Source organism: Acanthaster planci, linkage group LG03, assembly GCF_054643075.1.
Source record: "Acanthaster planci isolate LZ-2023a linkage group LG03, COTS_SCS, whole genome shotgun sequence".
NCBI classification, from domain to species: domain Eukaryota; kingdom Metazoa; phylum Echinodermata; class Asteroidea; order Valvatida; family Acanthasteridae; genus Acanthaster; species Acanthaster planci.
In genome coordinates this window covers 23,530,146-23,552,821 of record NC_141779.1, presented here as the reverse complement: position 1 = coordinate 23,552,821, position 22,676 = coordinate 23,530,146, and the positions used below count along the sequence as shown (strand labels likewise).

Genomic DNA, 22,676 nt, shown 5'->3' with positions numbered 1-22,676 from the left:
ATTCGCTATTGCAGTGTGTTTTCTTTACTTTTCTCTTGAAAGTATGGAAACTAAAATTGAAGGAAAACCTGTCATAAACATATACCTTATATGCACTCTTTAGGCCTAAGCTTAGCTTTATGACTAATTTTACAAGCGGTCACATTCCATGTTGAGATTATTCTGCACTGAGATTAGCTGTGGGCCTACGAACGTCTACCTAGTTGGAAGCTTTCTCAAACTTGAAAATTCAAAGAGAGGCACCACAACTTTAAAACAAAATATGCTTATGGCGTATCTTTCGTCGGTCCCCTAATTTTTGTAGGTTTGAGGCACAGTGCTCAATGTGCGTACCAGATAAAACGGCCTCGTCAAAACCGGGCAAGAGAGGCGAGCAGAAGTAATGGGCAGGGCGCGGAGGATAGCTTAACAAGTCTCCATAACAACATGATTGCTGTAGCTGATTTCTTCCCGTATGGAATATTGCATTGGCTTTGGGTGACCCCTGTGTACTCTGTGCCGTCTAGTCATTGCACGTATTCGTTTTGTCGTGTTCGGTGGAACGTTGCTTTGATTAAAATCAAGTCTGGGATCATGTGTATTCGGACAGGTGCGTCGCTCATGCTCTATGAAAATCTATACTCCTATTCAAATTCTCACTAGCGCAAAAATGAGCTTTCTTCCATATTGCAACTACATACAGAAGAAGTTTCTTAAAGGGAGGGGTGGAAGTCAAAATAGCAATTAACGAGTATTCAAGTAAAAAGAAAAATTGAACTAACAGAAATAGATTAAAATGCAAAAAGCCATAAAGTGGGAAAAGAAAGCAAAACCAAAGCTAGTAGAAAAAGCAATGGAAAATAAACTTTACAGGTAATCAATTAACATTACCAGCCAACCGACCCGAACCAGCAAAATGAACAAATTAACATTGACCGACTGATAGATCGAATGACCAAGCAGCCTTAACCAAATCAAAGCGTCAGGGTTTTTCCCGAAAGATCTCTGTGGAAGGGTGCCGACATTGCTTGATATATTAATAAGTTCCCCAAGCTTCTCCCCCTAGAGGACAGGCACCACATATCATGCCTATGGCGCGACAGCAGACCCAAGGGTCGGGGAGGCATTCATTACACTTCGGTAATTGGGTTGTCGTCTCTTGAACTGAAACATTGCCGTCATCTTGCCACATCGTTCCCTCCATGGAAAATAATCTGATAACCTTAAGCTCAATGAGACGTCGTTATCCTTCATTGTCACACTGTAATTACCGGGCTGGCGATATTAAAGTTGGTTTGTGCTTTGACTGATCGGTTTAGTCAGTTGTTTCAGTCTGATTCTGTTCGCAGTCGTAAATGTCCTTATATTTATCTGCATTCATGGTCATAGATATGGGTGCTTTGTGGCAAAACCCATCATCGTTGGGATCGGAGTCTTTCTGTATTATTTTAAGAAGAAACTAGTATGCTCCCCTTTAGAAATATCCTCATAATTAATTCATTTACGCTGCTAGTTTTAAACGGTCTATCAAATAAAGACATCTTGAAATTGCAGTGCTTGACTGTTTTCATGAATGTGCTTATGCATCATAAGGTTAGGGATAGGAATTATTTTAATTGCTAACTTTTGGCCAATGAGAGCATCAATTAACATTCAGCCACCAAATTTTCCCTCGCACACACTTTGACGTCGGAGGAAAAGGCTGGGGTCGAATCCTGTGGTGGCCGGCATTAGTACATGTGCCAATAGGAACCACTTCTCAGTGGATGCTGCCACTTCCCGCAGATGCACGTGTTAATCTCAGCATGATCCCAGCCGTAGCCAAATAAGCCAAGTAAACCTGCATATACTGAAACAAATGGCCGCGTGCACCTGCAACCACCGACGGCCGACGCGGCCTATCTCCCTGCTACACTCTAAATTCCAAAGAGTGAGAATTCACTCTATTCGAGTGAAAATTCAATCCCTCCGATTGAAATTAAGGACCAAACGAAATGGAGCAAATTTTTTTGTCTCTCTTATGGTTGCTTTGGTGGCAGATTGCTTCCAAAGACACTTAGAAATGACTCAAAAAAGACATGATAGAGATGGTTTATTGAATAATAAAGGACACATCCAAGATATAAGGCATGGGCTATGTGTATTCTCTCGGTCACTCACGTCTGGGCAAAGGGGCAATCCTCCATTCACTTTGTACAGGGATTTGCATGTTTTCCACATTTTTTGCTGCAATGTGATAAAAAATAACTGTAAACTTTTTCGGCACAGTGTGGTAGATATTCATAGTGTATAACCAGTGAAATTTCAGGTATATTTGATGTAAAGAGTTTAGTCGATAATTCAGATTTTCCCCATAGACCACATTACTATTTTTAACCCTGAGTCCAAAGTGTGAAATATGGAACAGCCACCAACTGACCAATCAGAGAGAAGTACCAAGGATCAGTGATGTCATCCTGACTGTGAGGGGTGCAGACCACTAATTCAAGTGAGGATTTCTGGCCAGCTCATTAGCATTAAAAGTGCCCCCACAGTATCTTTTGAAAAAAGAGATTGTTTGAGCTTTCATATGAGAGCAGAATGGCTAAAAACTACGGTTGAAAAATGGTCCTAAGTGCCCGAGAAAGTTGAGGGTTGCCACTTGAAAAATGGCTGCAATCAGACTTTGGAAAAATTATTTGTTGGGGGTGATTTTGTTTTGTGGGAATAATTAAAAATGTAATTGGTTAATCTACAAAAAATTGAAAAGAAATTGAAAGATAAGTGACCAGACAAAAATTTCATTTGTGTTTCAGAAATCTCAGGGATGTTGGCGTGCATGCTATTGGGCCCTGAACAGTGCTGATTTTACACTCTTTTCAATGGGGCTTTAATTAGTGGACTGGACCCTCAGAATGGAAATGACTTAGGCTAGCCCCAGACTGGAGCCAGTACTAGATACTGGCCCCAGTCATGACTCGACTAGAAGAAGCATGATATCCAAAGACCAAGCCAAGACTACGCAAGACAGTTTGAGTTGAGTTCATGTGGGCCTAGATACATGTACATGTACATGTACGTGGGAATGTTGGCCCAGGGATCCACATGACTTTGTGTGCGTCAGCTTCAAATAATTTTATGGGAATCTTCAGGTTGTGCACCCAGCAATACCAGTGAGTAGTTTGAAGTTGACGTGTATAAACAGGACCGCCTTGCCCAGGTCTGACGACTCTTCATCACATTGTGACCAACCTCATATACAAAAATTAAAGAAATGTGTGTGTTTGAGGCTGTTACAAGAAATTTTTCACATCACCGCCTGCCCCAATTTTCATGCCTGTCCTGATATTTGTTTAATATTTTACCTTTTTTTAGTGGCTCACCTCCCAAATGCATTTTCCAGATAAATGTCTGACTATTCACGAGACACAGTCATATCGTGTTCTAATGAAATGATTTGTGTGCGCAACTTAAAACCATGCAGCCACCTTTACTGTAATACCGATACATGATGTGTGCCAGGAGCATGGTATAGCTGTTATGGCTCCTGAATTATAAATGATGACGTCTCCCATATTAGCATAATAAATCATATGATGTGTCATAAACAGCAGCAGACAGCCATTCAGTCATCTGCCGCTAATTTAGTTTTTGAAATATGACCAAAATCTGTATCACCCAACAAACAGACATTGCAGACTTCAATTCACTTTGGATGTGACAAAGTTGAATTTATGAAATATAAATTTCCCTGTCAGTTAAATTTGTTCCTGACTGAGTGATGTGACCCCCCATTAATTTTAAATGGCTTAATCATTGGAAGGCTTCACCAAGAATTCAGAACCGTTTTGTCAACTCTGGCTCGATTTCTTCAGCTCTTGTTTTGTCTGCAGTGCTGTTACTTCAAGTGCGAATCTTGAGAAGACGGTGCTGGAATTTTAGATGACATTCGTTTAACCCATTTCTCAACTCACTAACTCCTGGGCACATGCTCTTTTTTGTTGACGCGCCTTGTATGGGAGCAGGTGTTTGGGGCTGTCAGACAAAATATCATGGTTGACTTACTTAGGATGAATTAAGAACACTGACCTGTATTATGCAAAGGTTAGCTCACAGAAAACAAGAGTTACATGCAGATATCAAGAAATCAGAATCATATTGGGGTTTGTAAGAGTTTACAGCAAAGGACTAAAGTGATTTACATGTAATTGTGTTTGACATAATTTTTTTGCAGGTTTGATACGACATTTCTGCCCACTCAGGATTTACATATAAATGGAGTTTAAATCATTTAAACTAGTTCTTAAAAATCAAATCTATTGCCCTGTTAACACAATTTGACATGAATTGTACTCTATTTAGCATCTTTAGAATAAAACTGAATTGATTATGCAACTGACTTAATTTTCTGAGGTTTGGGACATGAAAAATCCAATGTACAAAAAAGAAATATAAACGTCTAATTTGGGCACTTTTCTTACCACAAGTCATGGCTTAATGAAGAGTTTTATTAAGCAACTGTATTACCAGCTGAGATCTCTTATTGAGAACAGAGGCTATGTGGCTTGCTCTAAAAAGCTGGTAACATCTTGATGGGGGGGGGTTCACACTGGTCTCAGATCTGTCATTAACTATTCACTTGCCTTACTGAGTGATAGATTCAAGATTTTTTTCATGAGGAATGTAGATGGCTAATGTGTTGTATGGCCACTCTTCATATAGAGAGGGTGAGAGTCTTATATGTCGTCAACTGAAATTTGCAGTATAGTGTTACATTATTATTACAAGGCCAAGTACAAAAAAATGAAATAATTCCTTTGTCCCTAGCTTCTATTTTCATCCTGGCCCATTGTCCACTTTTTTCCTTCTTTGTCTCTCTGTGTGTAAAATTTGCAACAAATTTGACTTTTATTTATTTCACGTAGTAATTGCAAGTTCCAAACCAGCCATGCAGACTTAATGGTCCCTCAGACAAAAGAATCAAGAAAATGCATCACATCATCTTGGAAAAATGTTTCACCCCTCCTGAGAATCTGTTTTATATTTTTACATGACTAAATATGTGAGAAATTACTATAAATCAGTTGGAAGGGGAATGCTTATAACTTTTTATTCCTTGCCATCTTTAAACTGCTATTCTGTCAAATATTCTCTTTTTTCTTTTCAAATCTGCAGCTGATCACCTATTTTTGCATCAGTATGGCATCCTATGCAATTTACGTAATAGACACCGGCAAGTAAGTATTTTTTGAATTTCCCTTCTATGTCACCCTAACTCTTTCAATTTTGAAAGTGCACTTTTAATTTCAATTCCTGACTTGATATTTTAAACAGTAATTTGTGTTGTTCATTTGGTTTATTTGTTTCCAACTCTTTCTGTTCTCACTTATTTAATTGAGGTTCACCTTGACCTCAGGATCTCTATATAAATTTTCACAGATAGGAACAGGCAGAGTTATAGACCACAGAGTGGACATTGCTTGTTTTTAATGCACAAGTCATGCCATTTATCAGAAAGTGTCTGCTAATGGCCATATGGGCTAGTCAGACATGATCGCTTGTGAGGCCCGTTCACGCTTGGCTGGCCAAGTCCATCATCAGTCCATTGGGTAGCCAAACCGTAGACTCACAGTCAGATCCAGTCAATGCAGTAGTCGGGCTTGTGCTCAATAGACCTTGCAGAGTAAAGATGCAGCGGTTCCTTGTTAAATAATGGGCAACAACATTAAGAGTGGTAAAGGCAGCAAATTGATCAAAACCACCAGGAATCTGAGTAGCGAGCTGAGAGTTTAGTCAGGTCTATCACAATTAAAATAACAAGTACATTTGTGAACCCAGAGCAAGGGTAATGGGCCATCCCCCCTAAAAAAACACACGTACTTTTTTGAAATGTTATAAGAGAAAGGTGTTTTTTTTTTAATTTTAATTTCCCCTCTCATAAAAAAACATATTTCCACAATTTTTAGCAAAAACAAAAAATCACCTTTTCAGGGGTCTGGATGAATTTGAATTTCTTGCCTTTTGAAGAGCGAAGTGTGAGTGACCTGTGGTTTAATTGGACTTGAGAGGTCTCATCTACAATCAGCACGTGTCTGATCATTTTAAGATCAATTGTCGTACAGTTTATAAATAGAAAATGCACACAGGATGCCAATTTTTATCCTGCACTGAGGCATGTGAATTGGCTATCGACAAATACATGCTTTGTCGTGGTTTTTCTGGGCTTTCCCACAAAGTGACCTTGAATATTCCAACCACTCTTTAGGGTTGTGGATCAGAATGTGTACGTATCTTTAATAATAAAAAAAATCAGAACTTAGGTTTTTGAGTTCTTTAAGTACAGTCATGGTCAGTCAAAGTTCATTTTAGATCCCGCTTTTAAGCCAAGGTGTAATTGCTTGTAAACATATTTGTTCACTTGCATACTCTTCGCTGTCTAAAAATATTAATTCTGAACAGGATTCCAAAATACGGCCGGGCAAGTCTGTAGCTGTGAGTAGTTATGAGCTACCCATCCCCGAATATTTTTCCTGTGAAATTTACTAAATGTCTACTGGGACTGCCATTCAGGAAAATAGCCTTGTGACACCCAAAATGACATATTTCCCATAAAGAGACTTGCATGTACTGCGATACCTCAACTGCAAAAAACCCACAAACAAAACAAGCCTTTTCAGGACAGTACTTTAGATCTACTGTGTGGATCCAATCAAGCATGTGTCAGAGAAATTGTCTGTCATTCTTGATACACTGTTTGTGTACCAGTGACACTGCAGATGGAGGAATGGAATTTGTGCACACTTCAGTTTAGACATGTTGATGAGAACAACAGCTGCCATTATTCCCTAATAGGTGTGTTTGTGGTTGTTGATCTCTCACTGCGTAAAAAATAATTGTCACAATGTTTGGGAAACTCCAACAACACATAGGCCTAAATATTTATTGTTGTTAATAGCAGTGAATGCATGCTTTCAGTTTACAGGACTGTTTGACTCTCATGTGCAATATTCCTGTTTTGTTAGAAAATGTAAAGCCGGGGTCATACCGAAAGTAGTTTTATTATAATGATTGTTCTTTTTTGAAAAAAGCTAATTGAGATTCCTTGGGTCACTACACTTTATTGTTCAAGCCTCGAGGAAACTGAAAACCATCAGGTTTATTGGAAGACAACTCAGGGAAAACCCACGGTATAGGCTGGGGATAGAATGTATGATCCAAACATCAGCATTGGTGCGAACTTAAACCACAGACATAGAAAGCATGGTCTATGTACTCATCACCCCCGTCTGTGCACTCCTAAAGTAAACTCATTGTAATTACAAAGAGCGTCACAGCGCCGTCACACCACTCTTGTTCATTGCATGTCTACAAATTTTTATACTAGAAAGCTCCTTGATTTCTCTTTACAGTAGTTGATGAAAATATAAACTGTGGACATGTACAGGTATAAATACATATACCTAGTGTGTCAGGACTGTTTGCTCTAATTCAATTTGTATTGGGTTTCCTATGTGTATCAGCTAGGAATTCATAGTCTCTGTCTTGGTTCTCAAACAGAAATATATCTGGATCACTTGTGTCAAACTTTGCTGTAACAATATAAACTGTCACTCCAGGGACTATGTACATTCATATCTTTTGTTAGGATGATTGGGTAAACATTCAGGACTTGACGAACAATACTGAAAGGAATGCCTTTGTCCACAGAGTAGTCAATGGAAGTTGTCAAATTTGTTTTGGTAGTTAGGCACACTCCATACAGAAACTGTGTTCCTGAAGTACTTGTACATGTAAACGGACCTACCAGTAGACATCCCTTGTGGGTTCAGAGCCTCATTAGAAGATAACGCTTCCTGAATATACAGGGTCCATCACCAGTTAACTGATAAATTCAATAAAATAAATTGCCCTGTTGTTTGAGCCATTGCAGGCTGTGTAATGTCATAGCTACATGTGTATGCTATCCTCAAGCATCGTGGTTGGAAAATATACAGAATGCTGAATATCAACACCAAAAATCAAAAAAGAAAGAACATAAGATGACCATTTTAGGGTATTACAAGATGACTTTAAATGGCCTCCTTAGTATAATGGTCCTAAATATGTAATGTGTGAGCTCCCAGAATTGATTGATGGCTTGCTTTGCTCACTTGCAATGTCTCTAAAGGTGTTGGGAGTGTATCAAAACTTGAGAAACCAAATTAGGGCTCATTAGGTCAGAGGCCGCTCATTATTTGATTGATTGATTGACAAATTTTGCTAATTGCTAATCCGGATTTAATTACATTTGAGCAAGCCAGAGGAGTGGAGCCCGAAGGTCATAGAGTCGGTGTTGTGTTGAGATGTTTGGGTACAGCCGTGTGCCTGATGAAAAACGATTAATATGCACGGTGTTATTGCTTTCAATTAGTACTGCTCTTTTTTTCAATACCCACTTTATCATATGTGGTTGTATAAATCACTTAAACTCAGTCGAATCATTGTTTTCTAGTCCATTTTATTTTTAAGCCATTAGAATGTTTGATTGCTGCTTGAAAATTTCTGTTTACACTGATTCCATATGGAGTTGATGACAGAGAGTTGATTGATTACATGTAGTAGGCCTAATGAAATTTTTTCAAATATCCCAACCCTGTTTGGTTCATCTCCTTTTTCATTTGATTTCCCTCAACTGTTTTTCGTGTAAACTTTTTATTTGCATTTCATTCTGTAAAATGCAATGATCAGTAATGGAATTGCACAATATAAGCACTTGCATTATTATTATTTTTTTAATTATTATCCTGTGGAACACAAATTTACATCAGGGATTTGGTCATACATATATATCTGCATTACTTGAAGTAATAAACGTGTCAAAACAAACAGCCAAACAAAAACAAACAAACAAACAAACAAACAAACAAACAAACAAACACACACCCCGCCCTAAAAAAAGCAAAAGAAAAACAACAACCCAAACAAACAGGCAAGAAAGGATTTTTTGAGCACTGTTCGTATAAATTTTATGTAAAACTATTCAAATTCTGTCTCTGTCATATAGCATGGAGTTCAGTCCAGTAGACACACATGCATAGTTGTGATCATTGATGACCTGTCTTACATTCTGTTGTCCCCTTCCTGACAACAACGAAAATTACCAGGAAATAAAACTTTAGACTGACATCTGTGAAATTTGAGCATCACTATAGACTTGTGTTCTTGATTTTTTTTTAGAGACTCCAAGTGAAGCCTTAGTGAAGAATTGCCATGAATTCTTTATTTTACCGACCCTAATTTGGAAATGTTTTTAAGCAAAATTTTGCAAGGTACAATTTGTTTGTTACTACCTGTTAATTGCAACATCTTGGCTCCACAACATTAATTAGTTTTGCCTTTTATTCTTCCCTGTCAGACCCATCGAACGATGTTTGCCAGCAGATCGAGGAGACCTATTGTTTTTTATCGACAACATTTTTAACTTCTTCTTTCTTGGTGTGTTTATATTCAGGGTAAGTGAACTATCTGTATTCTCTGTGAGGACAACCCCAGCCCAGCTATGGTGCACCCCCTAATCGCTACCCCTAGAACTCTAGGAGTTTGTTGTCCACCTTGTTCCCACAGACAACAAACCTTAGAGTTCTAGAGGTGCACTAATCCCCACAAACCTCATCCCATCCACTATCAAAACATGCTCTTTTGTTGTTTATCAAAGTCAATCATTTTGCATTGTGGTTTAGAGGATGATATGCTTTTAATAGAGTAAAAACAAACTGACTTCCCACCATAGATATGGATTCGTTTTCTTTTTTTTTTCTGATCCATTCAAGAAAAGAATGCATGGCTGATTCTGCTGCCTCTGAAACAGACAATGGACATATCAGCAGGATTTGTAACTTTTCACTGTTTTTGAACAAACTGAATACAATTCTGTATATTAAACTTAAAATGCAGCTGACACAACTCAGCGTCTGCTTATTTCTCCGAATGGAATGTCAGTGGATTGAAATTTGCCGCGGCGGATGACAAATGCATCCTTTATAGATCAGTGTTGTAGTTCGTAGACAGTCAGAAAGACCCTGTCAGACCTTCGCAAGACCAACACTGCCAGTCTGAATTCAAGTCACAAGCTATTCAAATGAACTGCCACACAAGTTTCCATTTGCCGTTGTTCGCCTTGTTATTTTATTTGTGAGTGCATATCGTGAATGGTCATGTGACGATCTTGACCACAATGCTGTCGAGCCTCAAAATTGGCTGACTCCCTAATGAAGTGAAATGTGGATTGGATTGGTATGCGTTGGTGATGATGGCAAACCTACAGCAATGTAATTAACCACCATGGTTAACTAATTGCGTTTCCGGTGGTATTCATTATGCAAGGTCCTTTTATTTTCATTCACGTAATTGGTAGAGTAATTAGTGAATTAATTGCTGCATTTATGTGGACTTTAGTGGTGCTGTTGCAGTGTTTATTGCTGTATATCGCAATTTAGTGTATACATGTCAACAATGTGGTTTTCTTTGGCCCAGGGCCAATACATATAAAGTAGTTACATGCTGTGGAAACATTTCATTATGCAAATTGCTCAACACCTGAGTGCCTTATAACTGAGTCTGTACATGAAAATGAAAATTCCAAAAATCAGTTTGTTTTTCCTTTTTTGTTTTTCCATTTAAACTTGAAGAACAAGAGAAGAGTTTTTTTTAACCTTCTCTTTTCTGTTCACTTTCTTCTAGTTAAGGGCAATATAACCCGTGTCAGCACATAAATACATGTACCTAGATCTTGTACTCTATGGTGCGCTTGGACATGGTGCCTTGTGGGGTACCGGAACAATGGAAGGTACCCCACAAGGCCAGTTTGGATCCTTGTGGGGTACAAAAGTGGTACCCCACAAGAACTTCACGAAAATTTCAAATTTACTCAAAAAGGAGGAATTTTCAAGTGCCATTCATATCATCCGTCGCAAATTGAAGTATTTTCATATATTGAATGGACATACGGTTGAAATTTCAACCCAGGAAACTGAATTTGGTTAAAATGGCAGTGATTTGAAATTTTTTCCGTGTTGTGTGGGAGTTTTGTACACGGGAACAAAGGAAATACCCCACAAGTATGCATATGTAAGGGTGTGTGCGTTGGCATGGGGTTCATGTAGTGGGTGTGGTTAGTGAGCTCAGAATGTGAGAAAATTGCTCGTGGGTTATTCCTTCTTTACTTTGTATGTAAAGAATTCCTCATAATCTCCAATCTCAATCATTGCTAATTTGGCCAGCCAGTGCCTCTTTATCAACGAACTATTTTTTTTTCAGAGTTCAAAGTGTAAATTACATATATCCTTGTTTTTCATTTTCAGATTGCATTATGAAAAGCAACTCGTTTTTTTACTTTTCTTTATTTAAATTGAAAACGAATGAAATGTAAATGTACGAGGAGCCAACTGCTATGTTCATGTTTTCTCATATTGGTCAGTAATTACCTGTACTTGAAATACTTGTTTGCAGTTGGCAAACATAACTTAGACTCCATAAAACTGGCCCTTACCATGAAAGAGCTGATCTAGAACCATTTTTATTGGGGGGGGGACTTGTTTTATGGAGGGCCAAAAATTTGGAATTTTTTTCCAATTAAATTTTTTATAGGCCTTTCTGGCCTTTCGTGTTGAGTTTACGTGTTTTTGGCTTTTGTGCAGGCTTTCTGAAGGAAGGGGAAGAAATTAGACCAGATATTTTCATTTTCTCATCTTTCTAGGAAAAACTTGTTGGGGGGGCTGGGCTGTTGGCTCCCTAGGATCCAATATGGGTATCCTCTGAGTACATAGAAATTCACGTGGGAAAATTCAATTTTTTTTCACATCCTAGGCCTGAAGTGTATCCGTCCATTCTCTCATATGGACCTGTGAAGTTTCATATTCTAAAATTATGCATAGGTGGATGCAGCACGTAGCCGCTTTCATCAATTTAACACTTATTTAATGAGATGTCTCAGTGTGGAGAATTATGACCATTTTTAACATCCCTTCTTTCCCTTCACAGTTCATCAGCTGGAACGACAAGTTTTGGTTTTGGTTTTCGGTCAATACGCTGGTTGACATTTTCACCATTCCACCAACATTTGTTTCCCTCATTATCTCCAGGACATGGCTAGGTAAGTCTTCATGTTATACTCTTTCTTGGGAATTAAGTTGTCGTTTATCTGACACTTGAAGAATAAGGAATGGTGGTATAGACAGAGTAGGTTTGGATGATTTAATTTGGTTCAAGAACATGTGGAATTGCAGTGATCACTTTCATCTTAAAGACTAGTTCTGTTACTAAGCCTACATTTGTACAATCTGAGTTTCACTTCAAATGCTACCCACGGAAAGTGCACACAAAAGAAATGAACCCCATGGGGAACTGGCCAATGTACTACCAGTTCTATTCGCGGCTTTTTGGCAAGACGAAAATGTCACAACCGCTTTGTGATTTTCTTTTTCTGATAAGTGTCTTAAAGACAGAGGCATCGAGAGAAGTCCCAAAGATTCATATAAATCAAAGTTATGGCCAGGCTGACAAGTACATATAAAAGTACATGAAACATATACATGTCCATATCCACGAAATTGGAAAATTTGTCTTAAAACCGACAGCATACTTGATGTAAACACCAGTGTCATTAATCAATGTGAAGGTATTTTGGTCTCTTGTGGGATGCAGCATTTCAGTGATTCTCTGCAGATGGTTTGAGACTTGAGCTACACATGTTCAGATTAGAATAGAGAAAACACCTGGTTCATCATGCGCTTTGAAACACAAAACGTTGTAGGGAGGTATGGGTGTGTGATTTTCTTGAGGGAAACAAAATCATTTCAGAGATGAGTTTCTCAACTTGTGAAAATCCTGGAGACAATTTTGAACAGTACACACCGGTACTGTCAAGAGAATTGATGTCCCATTTGTTTTTATAGTCTTGCATGTGTTTCTTTGTTGAAATATTCAATTTTGGTATCCGTGATTGTTTTTAGAGGGGGAGGACTAGTAGGCCAAATGTGTCTTCTTTTTTGGCATTTTTGAAAATCTGACCCCGTTTACAAATGAAATAAGTACAAGGCAAATAATGCTAACCCTGACTGTGCACATTGTATTCAGTGGCATAAACCTTGCCAATGAAAGAAAGATCGGAGGGTGACAAAATCCTAAAACTACCTGGCTGAGGATTCTTGGGGGGGGGACTTCACACCAATGTTAAAAGGAAACAGTACTTTTCATGCTGTCTTTGTGCCATTTATTTTCTGTATTCATTTCTATTTGTGAAAATTTGACTGTTGATACAATTTTTAAAAATTGACTTAGTGGCGTACTGTCCCTTCTAAAACATAGGCCATTTGTAGGCGTATGTGCCCAAAATTGTAGAGGGTTGTACATGTATAAACATTGTAGATGAACAACAAACATTGTACATACAGAGACCTGAAACACAAGTGGGTGAAACCTTGAGACTGTAGAATACTGTCACAGTAAAGTGGTTAACGGAAAGATTGAGGCAAGATGGTACAATGATTAATTTTGCAAGAACGCCCTTGTGTATACCCTACAACAATTGCTTACTTTGCCGCCTTATTAATTTTTGTTTGTTTCATGACTCGCTCTGGGCATGCATCACAGAGTTCAGTTTACATGAACGGAGGCTGACACATCAGGGAATGGCGGAATTTGTTTATAGATGCTTTTTGGGCCAGTGGATAGATCAGAAAGTTGAAATAAATGGGCTCAGCCGTCAGAGCCGGAATCCCCTCTGTTTTGTTTCCTGGAGGATTCACGTCAGTGCCCCATCTTGAGGGAGATGGATTACACAGAGATAGATTCACTGAAAAGGACTGCCATACTGTGTACCTTAATGATGGCGTACATTGGAGATCTCTCTTATGGGTTCTTGGTGAAAGAGTACACAGTTGTCTGGTCCATTAATATCTTGCATACCCACAATTTGTACATGTACACTTGAGGAGAACATGTAACAAAGAAACAGGCAGGGACATAGTCATGATGGTAAGTTATCTGAGGGTCAGGCAAGAGGAAGTCAATTTTCCATGCAGTGTCATGCACCATTAGAGGATGGAATTATACTGCTTGTTCTAAATATCAGACAAAAGAACATGTGCTCAGTTTCTGCAAAGTAAGACACTTGATGAGCGTTAAGTAAGAAAATATAGCAACCAATCCGTACTCAAATACTAATACTTGTAGCAATAATGGGGTACTTTTGGTGCAGATGAAAAAGAAAGGGTTGGACATGTTTGCAACAGCTCATGCAACTTTGATGTTGGGCCTACATGTATGGTTAATCGTCAGGTTGGTGGAGGCAATTTTCTATTACATGTGCATGCAAGGCACCTTGTGAATATGATTTCGGTGTTCTAATGTACCTGTGCATATATAGATCATTCTTTTGCTACTTGTATGACACAGTCATTTTGTGCCAGCCGTGTACTGGTTGACGAATGGCTAACCTCTATAAACCCTTAAGAATAATTCACATAGTGAATTGAAAAATCCCACACAGCAATCTGAACACTAAATCATGAGTTCAAGTTATGTGCATCTACAAAACTTCAAGTTGAACTGTCAAATTAAAACAAGGAACAAATGTGCATTTTGAGGTTAAACTATGGTTAAACTTGCCGCAGACGTTGGTCATCTGTATGCAAAAACTGGTCAATGTCTGGCAACTAAAGAAGTTGCATACAACTACACTTTTCTGTGACTTTTAGCTAGGTTTTCTGTTTTCGTGTTTAATTGCCACTGGTCAGGTTTGAGATGCTTGCGAATCATGATCCTGATGCAACTGCCCGAGATCCTGCAACTGCTGAGAGTGTTGCGGACCAGCAATGGCATCAAGTTGACCAGTTTGCTGACCATTGTGGCAGGGGCGTGGCTAACATCGGCGGGCATCTATCACTTGGTGAGTCTCGTCACCTGCTGGAGGTAGCGGAAAGCTTGCCTAGGTTCATCAATAGGAAAGTGTTATCTATAACCAAGAAATATATAGATCTCGAATTAAACTCAACTGAGTTCATTCAATTGGACTGCTGGACTTACTTCTAAGCAGTGTGATCAATTACTTGCCACGTCCTTCTCGACACCTTCATCAGAGGGATAGCTGGACGTGAGCAACCTGTGGTAATAATTGATTTCAGGTTACTCAGCATTGGGCCCTAACAACCAGACAAGTATTAGGCCCTGACAACTGGAAGGCAATTAAATTTGCAACATGAATTTGAACTGTCAAAAGAAACACACGTTTCTGGCCTGTATCACACAGAATGCACTTGACTTGAGCCAGTTTGCAGCTACATTTGCAACACACTTTCTGAATGATACCTGAACTGTGAAATGACATTTCTATGCTAGGCAATCATATTTGGTTAATTGCATAAAGAAAATTAATTTTAATAGCGTAACTTGGTTATAAATACCTTTGACGAATAAAAATGGAAAATTAAAACACTTGGTATCGGCATCCTGATGATGGATAGTATTAACTATCCTAAAGGTTGAGTACACTGCGTCTTTCCAGAACCTTACTCTCAAAAGAGATTTCACTGGTTCAATTGCAAACCTTTGTCTTGTTGTTTCCACTATGCAGACCTGCAAATCACATTTGTGGCCAGTTATGACAAAATGAGAGTAAAGTCACATCTCGATCTTTCCTATTTTGAGGGTTCAAAGTCATATTGAAGTGGAGGTCAATTTTGAGGTTTTGTTATATTTGGAAAGAGTAACCTGTCTCCTAATTAATTCCAAATATTTCACAAGATCAGAAATTTAAAACTGTCATGTTCTCAGTAGTTTTGACAATAGCATTATTTGTGCCTGGTCTGAAATTATGAAAAAAATGCCGGAACCAAAGATGCAAAGCTGCCAGAATGTCACATTGTCACCTGATACTTTTACCCTAAGTGTTCCATGTATAAACCACTACAAAGCTCTTTTTCTGCTGAATTAAAAAATACCAATATCTCAATTTTTGAAACCTCCAACTTTCAGCTCATTTTGTGGTGACAGGTCACATTTAATCACTGTCAAAGTTTATTGTATTCTTAGGTTGAGAATTCAGGAGATCCATGGATTAACTTCAACAACTCCCAGTCCCTGACCTATGGACAGTGCATCTACATCACGGTGGTTACAATGTCGACAGTGGGCTATGGGGATCTGACCCCCAAGACCACTTGTGGCACCATCTTCATCATCTTTTTCATCCTTGGAGTCTTGGTGAGACATTCCAGCTCGTCCAGTGGGAAGGGAGGGGGCAATTTGCCTGGAGAAAGGTTGCCTTTTTTGTGAATTAAAAGCACCAGCATTTCAGAAATGGTAGGCCCTACTACCACCTTTCCTTGGGGGAAGGATTTTGGACAGTTGTTTCTGGGAAAATAAGATTGATTTTGTTCCCTGGACCTGAGAACCAGATGCCACAGAATACACTTTAAAAACATATTAAAGAGAACAAATTATGCACTCACAGTTGGGCAGGATCATGAGCTAAACATTGATTTTTACAATGAAATTAAATCTGGGCAAGGTTTCACTATGTGCATTTTCCTTTCATTTGAAAAATAAAGGAATTTACAACCTACAATTGTAAATTGTAGATTATATATATGTGTCCAAAACTTTGGCACCATCTGTTGACATCATTTAAGTTGTTATAGAAAGCAAACTTGAATCTAAATATCGGTCACATCAGAAGTTCTGGGGTCATTGCCTCCCAAGTCTGCCAGCCCCCTCCATGTCTTTCTCAATAAAAATAAAAAAAAATAGGCTGCAACATTTTCCTTCTGGTTAAAAAGCTGTAAAGAAGTGTGAAAAATCATGCTTAAGATTTATTTATAACATTCATCTAAATTGGAGAGTTGCACTTTATAAAAAAGATATCGAGTACATCTGGCCAGATCTAGCATTTAAGATGCAGACAAACAGCAGCATTCTGCCACTATGAGGTCATCCTTCTCACGTAGCACTGTGGGTTACGACAGCAGCAGTCATAACGACATCGTATCTGTCTTGACGTCATCCCTCCCCATCCCCAACCCCCCCATGCATCAACATTTCTTTAATATAGCCGTCCATTTCATCACCGTGCTGGTCTGGATCCCGCGCTCTCTCCCCTTCTCCCCCTGTATATTAATCCAATCATCAATTTTGATTTCCCACAGGCCATCTTTGCCAGCGCCTTGCCAGAAATTGTGGAGATCGTTGGGAAGGGAAACAAGTATTCTGGTGTCTATGAACCCGTGAAGGGGAAAAAGTAGGTCACAAAAAATCAGAACTTCTTGAAGAGGTAGTCTCCAAGGGCCCAAGAAACCAAGGATGCGCACGAATTTGTCCGTCTTTTGATGAGTTTGTTTCGGTTCATTCCTATTCATTTCATGCCTTATTTTGCCCACTGCATAATAGTTTTTGAAAGATACAAAGTAAAAGTCAGTTATTGCTTCAGAAGTTTTTCTGCCCATTGTCTTCTTTCATTGAGAGTAATTTTTTTAAAATTTCTTTTGTTCAGAGGTCACTGAGCTCCTTTTTTTTAGAATTAAATTTTCTGTCCAGGGTTTCACGTTTAGCAGCCAAAATGCACTTCGTAGCATAATTTTGCAATTTCTTACTCCAAAGGTCTCCTTTTGTCTTGAAGAGAATTAAATATTATTGGTGGTAACTATTGTCTTTTTTTTATATATGTTCCTTTTTGTCTGTTTGTGTGTTACTATTTGTTCCCTATTAAGGTCAGTTTGTGTATCTATTTACGCATGGCTTTCTGTCTCTCATTTTGTTGTCTTGAGGTTTTTTGACTGGTTCAGTCTTTTTTCCTTTCCATTTCTCTACAAGTCCCTTGTCTGCCCCTGTTAATATTTTTATACTGTCTGTATTGCAGTATCAGAGAAATAAATTGCCACCTATCTAAAGCATGTTTACTGCCCCAAAAGTTTAAATGTTCATATTGACTAAAAACGAAAGACCATTGTAAATTAATGAAATCATTAATCTTTGTTTTGTGCATTTAGTTTTATTGTGGACATACTTTATGTATCTTTGAGATTTTTGTCATTGTTCAGTATCAGTTAAAAAACTACCTTGTTTGCCCAGGTTTAGCATACCTACATTGGTTTTTTTAAATATCCGTAGCTATTTCTCTTTTACCAATTGTCCGTCGTTGTGTCCATTAGTAATTAGCTGTTGGACTTTTTATTGCATTCGCATCTTTCCACTAGACTGCCTACAAATGGTTTTCTCTCAATGTTTTTCAGGTCCTTTCATTTCAGTTCGTCTTTCCCCTCTTTCTGCACTGATATCGCTTCTCCCCACTCGTAAATCCCATTCCTCCACAGTTTTGTGCCCAGGGCGTTCGGTCTTAAGGGAGCTCTAAGACTCGGCCTTTACCTTTTCGCAAGTAATCACTTGGGTCCACTTCTTCCCTTTGTGTTCGCTCCCTCCGCTGATTGGCTTAAAACCGTGGCCAGTTTCCTGTCGCTAGTTCCATCTCCATAGCTCATCCATTTTGTATCTTTCCTCATTCCTGCTCGTTTGCTTCGTTCATTAAAGAATGCAGAGAGACCAAAGCACTGAAAATTAAGACTTCATCTCGTACCAGTTCTTGTCTTTTACAATTTTTGTGTTAAACTAAGTAGCTGAGTATGATATCCGGTATTTTAAAACCTCTTTGGAATTTTCCAATTTTAATGTTGTAAACAAAATTCAATCTAATAAGTCCTTAAGATTTGGAGATGACTTTTAAGATGAAACGCTTCGTCCTGCAACCCATTGCTAGAATAACTTCAAGAAATTTTCTCTTTGTTCTTGTTGTAGTCAAGAAGCAGTTCACCTTAGTGTTAATTATGTCTAACTCCTAACCCAAACTATCTCTTGTTTATTCCAGACACATCGTTGTCTGTGGCCACATCACGTACGACAGCGTGTCCAACTTCCTCAAGGATTTCCTCCACATAGACCGGGACGTAGTCAACGTGAACATCGTACTGCTAGACACGTAAGTACCTCAAAAACAGCCTTACTTTCCATATTGTAAATTGGTTTACTTCTGCCAGTTTTCCAGATTAAGGGACGTTGCAAGTTGTTAGAGAAGTGCAGTCACATCTGGTCTAACCTCATCACCAATTATGGTGCACTCGCCGAATAAGATGTGTGAAACTGATAGTTTATCTGTAAGGATGTTTCGACATTGGTAGAGTTGCAGTTGTTGGGCGGTGGGTCAGGGGCTGCGTTAGGGGAGGAGAAGCAGTCACGTATTTATATTGTGCACTTCAGTACCAATAGACTCTTACTGCACCTTACCCTTTATTATGCCCACTCACTGGGCCCAGAAATATTTCCCATGAACCATCTCAACCCCTTGGAGGGGTGTATAAATTATGGGTGCCACCACTTGAGGTGCTACTAGGTATCAATTACACCCTCTGTCCTCAAAGATGGGTGGAGAGAGGCTGGTGAGGGTAAAGTAGGTAACCTACCCAAGGTCACTATTTAGGCCCCAGTCCAGTATTTGAACCCAACCCTACTATCCGGACTGTAACCACGGCAATACTGCTATAACCACTTTGAATAATGATCGTTACTCTGTGCTCCAGAACCATTAAATATTGTCAACTGTTGTACTGGCCCACTGTTGGCAAGGAGTAGTCGCGACTCCACATTGTACACTGAACCGTTTCTCCCAGCCAGAGTTCCCATGTTCATAATACTACTGAGGTCTGTACATGCATCATGAACGTGCCCTGTGATCAATTGTAAAAGCTCACATACAGTATATGGATTGACACCATAACACCAAGTGTTGTGAACAAGTTTCATCTGAATGTGCACAGCAGACTTGCCGTTGTATTTGGGTAGGTGCCAGGTGCCCAGTTCAAGTGTCGGTTGTAAAATGTCTCTTTTTTTCACCATTGACGGTTGCTGTCACCAGCCAATGTAGTCTGTCAAGCTGGTGTTGACCACTATCTCAGGTTTCAAGGGATTGGAACAGATGAGAATTATTTGACTTATGATGGGATGCTAGTCCATTGAATGTTTCTCTTTATTCAAGTGTGCTTTGAGTCAAAGACCAGAGAGTCCTCATGTACATGTTCAAGACAGCTAGGTAATAGCCATAGCACTCTCCTTGTTTCTTAATTTTTTAGTGGGTGCTACATGCAGTTTCCATGGTGATATGTCCTGATCACTGTAGTCTTGATATAATCAAGTGTTTGATGTACGTGTTTAAAACACCGTACCAGTTTATGGTAGAGGTGAATATTAAAGTTGACCAAACATCAGAAGATCTGGTACTGTATTAAGCTGTGTCCAAAAAACTGGCTATGGCAAGCAGTAGTGCTTATGTCTGTGACTAGTGGCTACAGCCACCAGCCTATGGCTTTTGTAGGTGCACTTGTTATTTGTAGCCTCAGCCACAATATTTGGATGCCAGCATAGATGGAGGCAGTGTTATGGCTATAGCAGTTTAATTTGAGCCTCACCTTGTCAGTTTTGGCCAGATTAAAATTGTGCTATTCCCTGGTCACTATACTGGCCATAAAGACGACATCATCCGGCTTTGATAAACCCCTCTTGCAATTAGTTGGTATTAACTGGGGGTGTTTGAGCCTAACCCAAGCAACACCGGACTTCGTCTGTCAGCTCTGGCAGTCAAGTATAATCCCTCCGATCATCAAACACATAGGCTGTTTGTCCCCCTCTGGTTAATTTATAACCCATAAATTATGAGGTGGCTTGTGACAGGAGATCCTCAAGTCAAAATATAAATATTTGTCTGTACATGTCCTGGGGGGAGGGGAGACAGATCCCTGGCTGTAATGAATGCGTAATGTTCTGATGACACGTGCCTGCCTGCTCTCATAAAGGGGCCGGAATGAAACAAGCTGGTGCATGATTAGAAAAAATGAGATGTCTTTTTTCTTCATTTCAAAGCGACCAGTGGTTTCTGCCGCAGTCACAGCAATGCAAGCCTGCAGTCTGCCAGACCGTGGTTAGTTATTTGTATCCATAATATTTCATAACAGTTCTGAGACATTGACGATGAACTAGATTTGTTTACATGTATGTAGACAGCCTCTGTGTGGCTAACTTCAGGACTTAAACAGCTGCGGTGAAGAGCAGATGCACTCAGGAGATTGTTCGCAGGGTTCTACCTATCTGTCCTCCATCGTTGAAAAGTTCACTGAACTGACACTGAGCAATGCATTGCCTTTGGGGACTTTCACCTCTTCTTATTTTTGGCGGGGCATTCCCTACATGGTGCAGTCACAATTTGCGAACATTTCGCGGTCTGCCGACCAGCGTGCTTACCCGTGTGACATGCACTGTGGTGAAAAATGCATAATTCAATTTCTCTTTGTTGGACAACCAATGCTTGTCGGCCGGGATCTACTGCATAAAGAGGGGCTACCCATATTGCTTTAGTAAGAGCTGTGCATCTTATGTATTCCTGGGCCTTCGGTTATGTGGGTAGTCATACGTGTCTGTAAGCTTTTTTGCTCAGTGTACACGAATGAGCAAGGCTGTACCCTTTTAGTATAATGAGTCAATTAAATTCGATTTTTTTGAGCTGCTGAAGAAATTAAGACTTTGGGGGGGGACAGAAAGTGTGGTATTGGATGACCCTTCGCAATTAACCTCCCCCCAATCAATCTCAACCTCCAGTCCCCTTAAGTCTTCCTCAGCAGATCTCCTAAGAATTAACTGGCCAAGTGGGATGTTAGAAATGAAGTGGTGATGCATCATTTGCCAGTGGCGATAGGGGAACGTTTTACTTGGGTTTCTGAAATCATGAATTTCATAAGTGTGAGGTACAGCTGGACTCCTTGTGCTTAAACTTGCTACAAACAGTGCAAATGGAAAAGACGGTGGAGTGAAATGATACTCATTTCAAACATATCCTAAGATGTAAAAAAAGGGGGGAAATTGTATGGAACACTCCACCCCCCACACACAATATATTTCATTTTAATCGAAATTTTTCCTGTGGTATTTATTCTTTTGTAAAAATTGTCTGCAAATTGTATTGTGTATTATAATGAATTTGGCGAAAAGACTGCAGGCAGAGGTAACATGGGTGAAGAGGTAAAATATGCTTTGAATTATTAATATTTGTGCTGCACAAAAGCAATATTAGCAAGTGGTCTGATGATTTATGAAAAGCAGTTTGGATTTATGAAAGAGAAGATAAAAGAAATGATAACTATTTTAATCTGCTGAAGTTAATACACTTAGATGAGGAGAAAATACTTCTTCTTTCAAAGCTTAATGGTCTAATATGTTAGTAAATTTCTATATTTGGAGCTGCTTCTTTTAAAAGAGCACTTAGAAATCTAAAGCCTTTTGGTTGCATTATTCTGTTAATACTGTTGATTTTGATAATCCTTTTTGATGTACATCTGCAAACACTGCTCTGACCTGTTTTTCTTTGAGGTACTGGAAAAATTTGCTTATTTATTTATTCATTGTTAACACAAAAATATCTAAAGACATCTGAAAAACAAGATGAAAAGAAGTCAACACGATTTCGTCATTTGTATTTGCAATAATTATTGCTTTGGATTTCTGAGCTCCTGTGTTTGGTGAAGAATGATTCTGAAAAGCACCAAAATGGGAGGAAGACTTGAAATCTTCTGACCCCCCGGAGTTGCAATTTTCCCGCAGATGTGTCGCTCATTGTTGGGCATCAGCAGAAGAGCAAGCTCTCTATTATT

General features: G+C 39.1%; 1 protein-coding gene across 4 annotated transcripts in view; it reads left to right on the top strand.

Moving 5' to 3' along the window:
* Positions 1 to 22,676, top strand: part of LOC110991010 (calcium-activated potassium channel subunit alpha-1-like) — an 85,397-nt gene that overhangs the window by 10,303 nt on the left and 52,418 nt on the right. For all 4 annotated transcript variants that reach the window (XM_022256069.2, XM_022256067.2, XM_022256071.2 and 1 more), the window contains exons 2-8: positions 5,134 to 5,195; positions 9,353 to 9,449; positions 11,977 to 12,088; positions 14,733 to 14,884; positions 16,027 to 16,197; positions 17,139 to 17,230; positions 18,851 to 18,961. In XM_022256069.2, the coding sequence (XP_022111761.1) occupies positions 5,134 to 5,195; positions 9,353 to 9,449; positions 11,977 to 12,088; positions 14,733 to 14,884; positions 16,027 to 16,197; positions 17,139 to 17,230; positions 18,851 to 18,961 (797 nt within the window). The remainder of the gene's footprint in view (positions 1 to 5,133; positions 5,196 to 9,352; positions 9,450 to 11,976; positions 12,089 to 14,732; positions 14,885 to 16,026; positions 16,198 to 17,138; positions 17,231 to 18,850; positions 18,962 to 22,676) is intronic.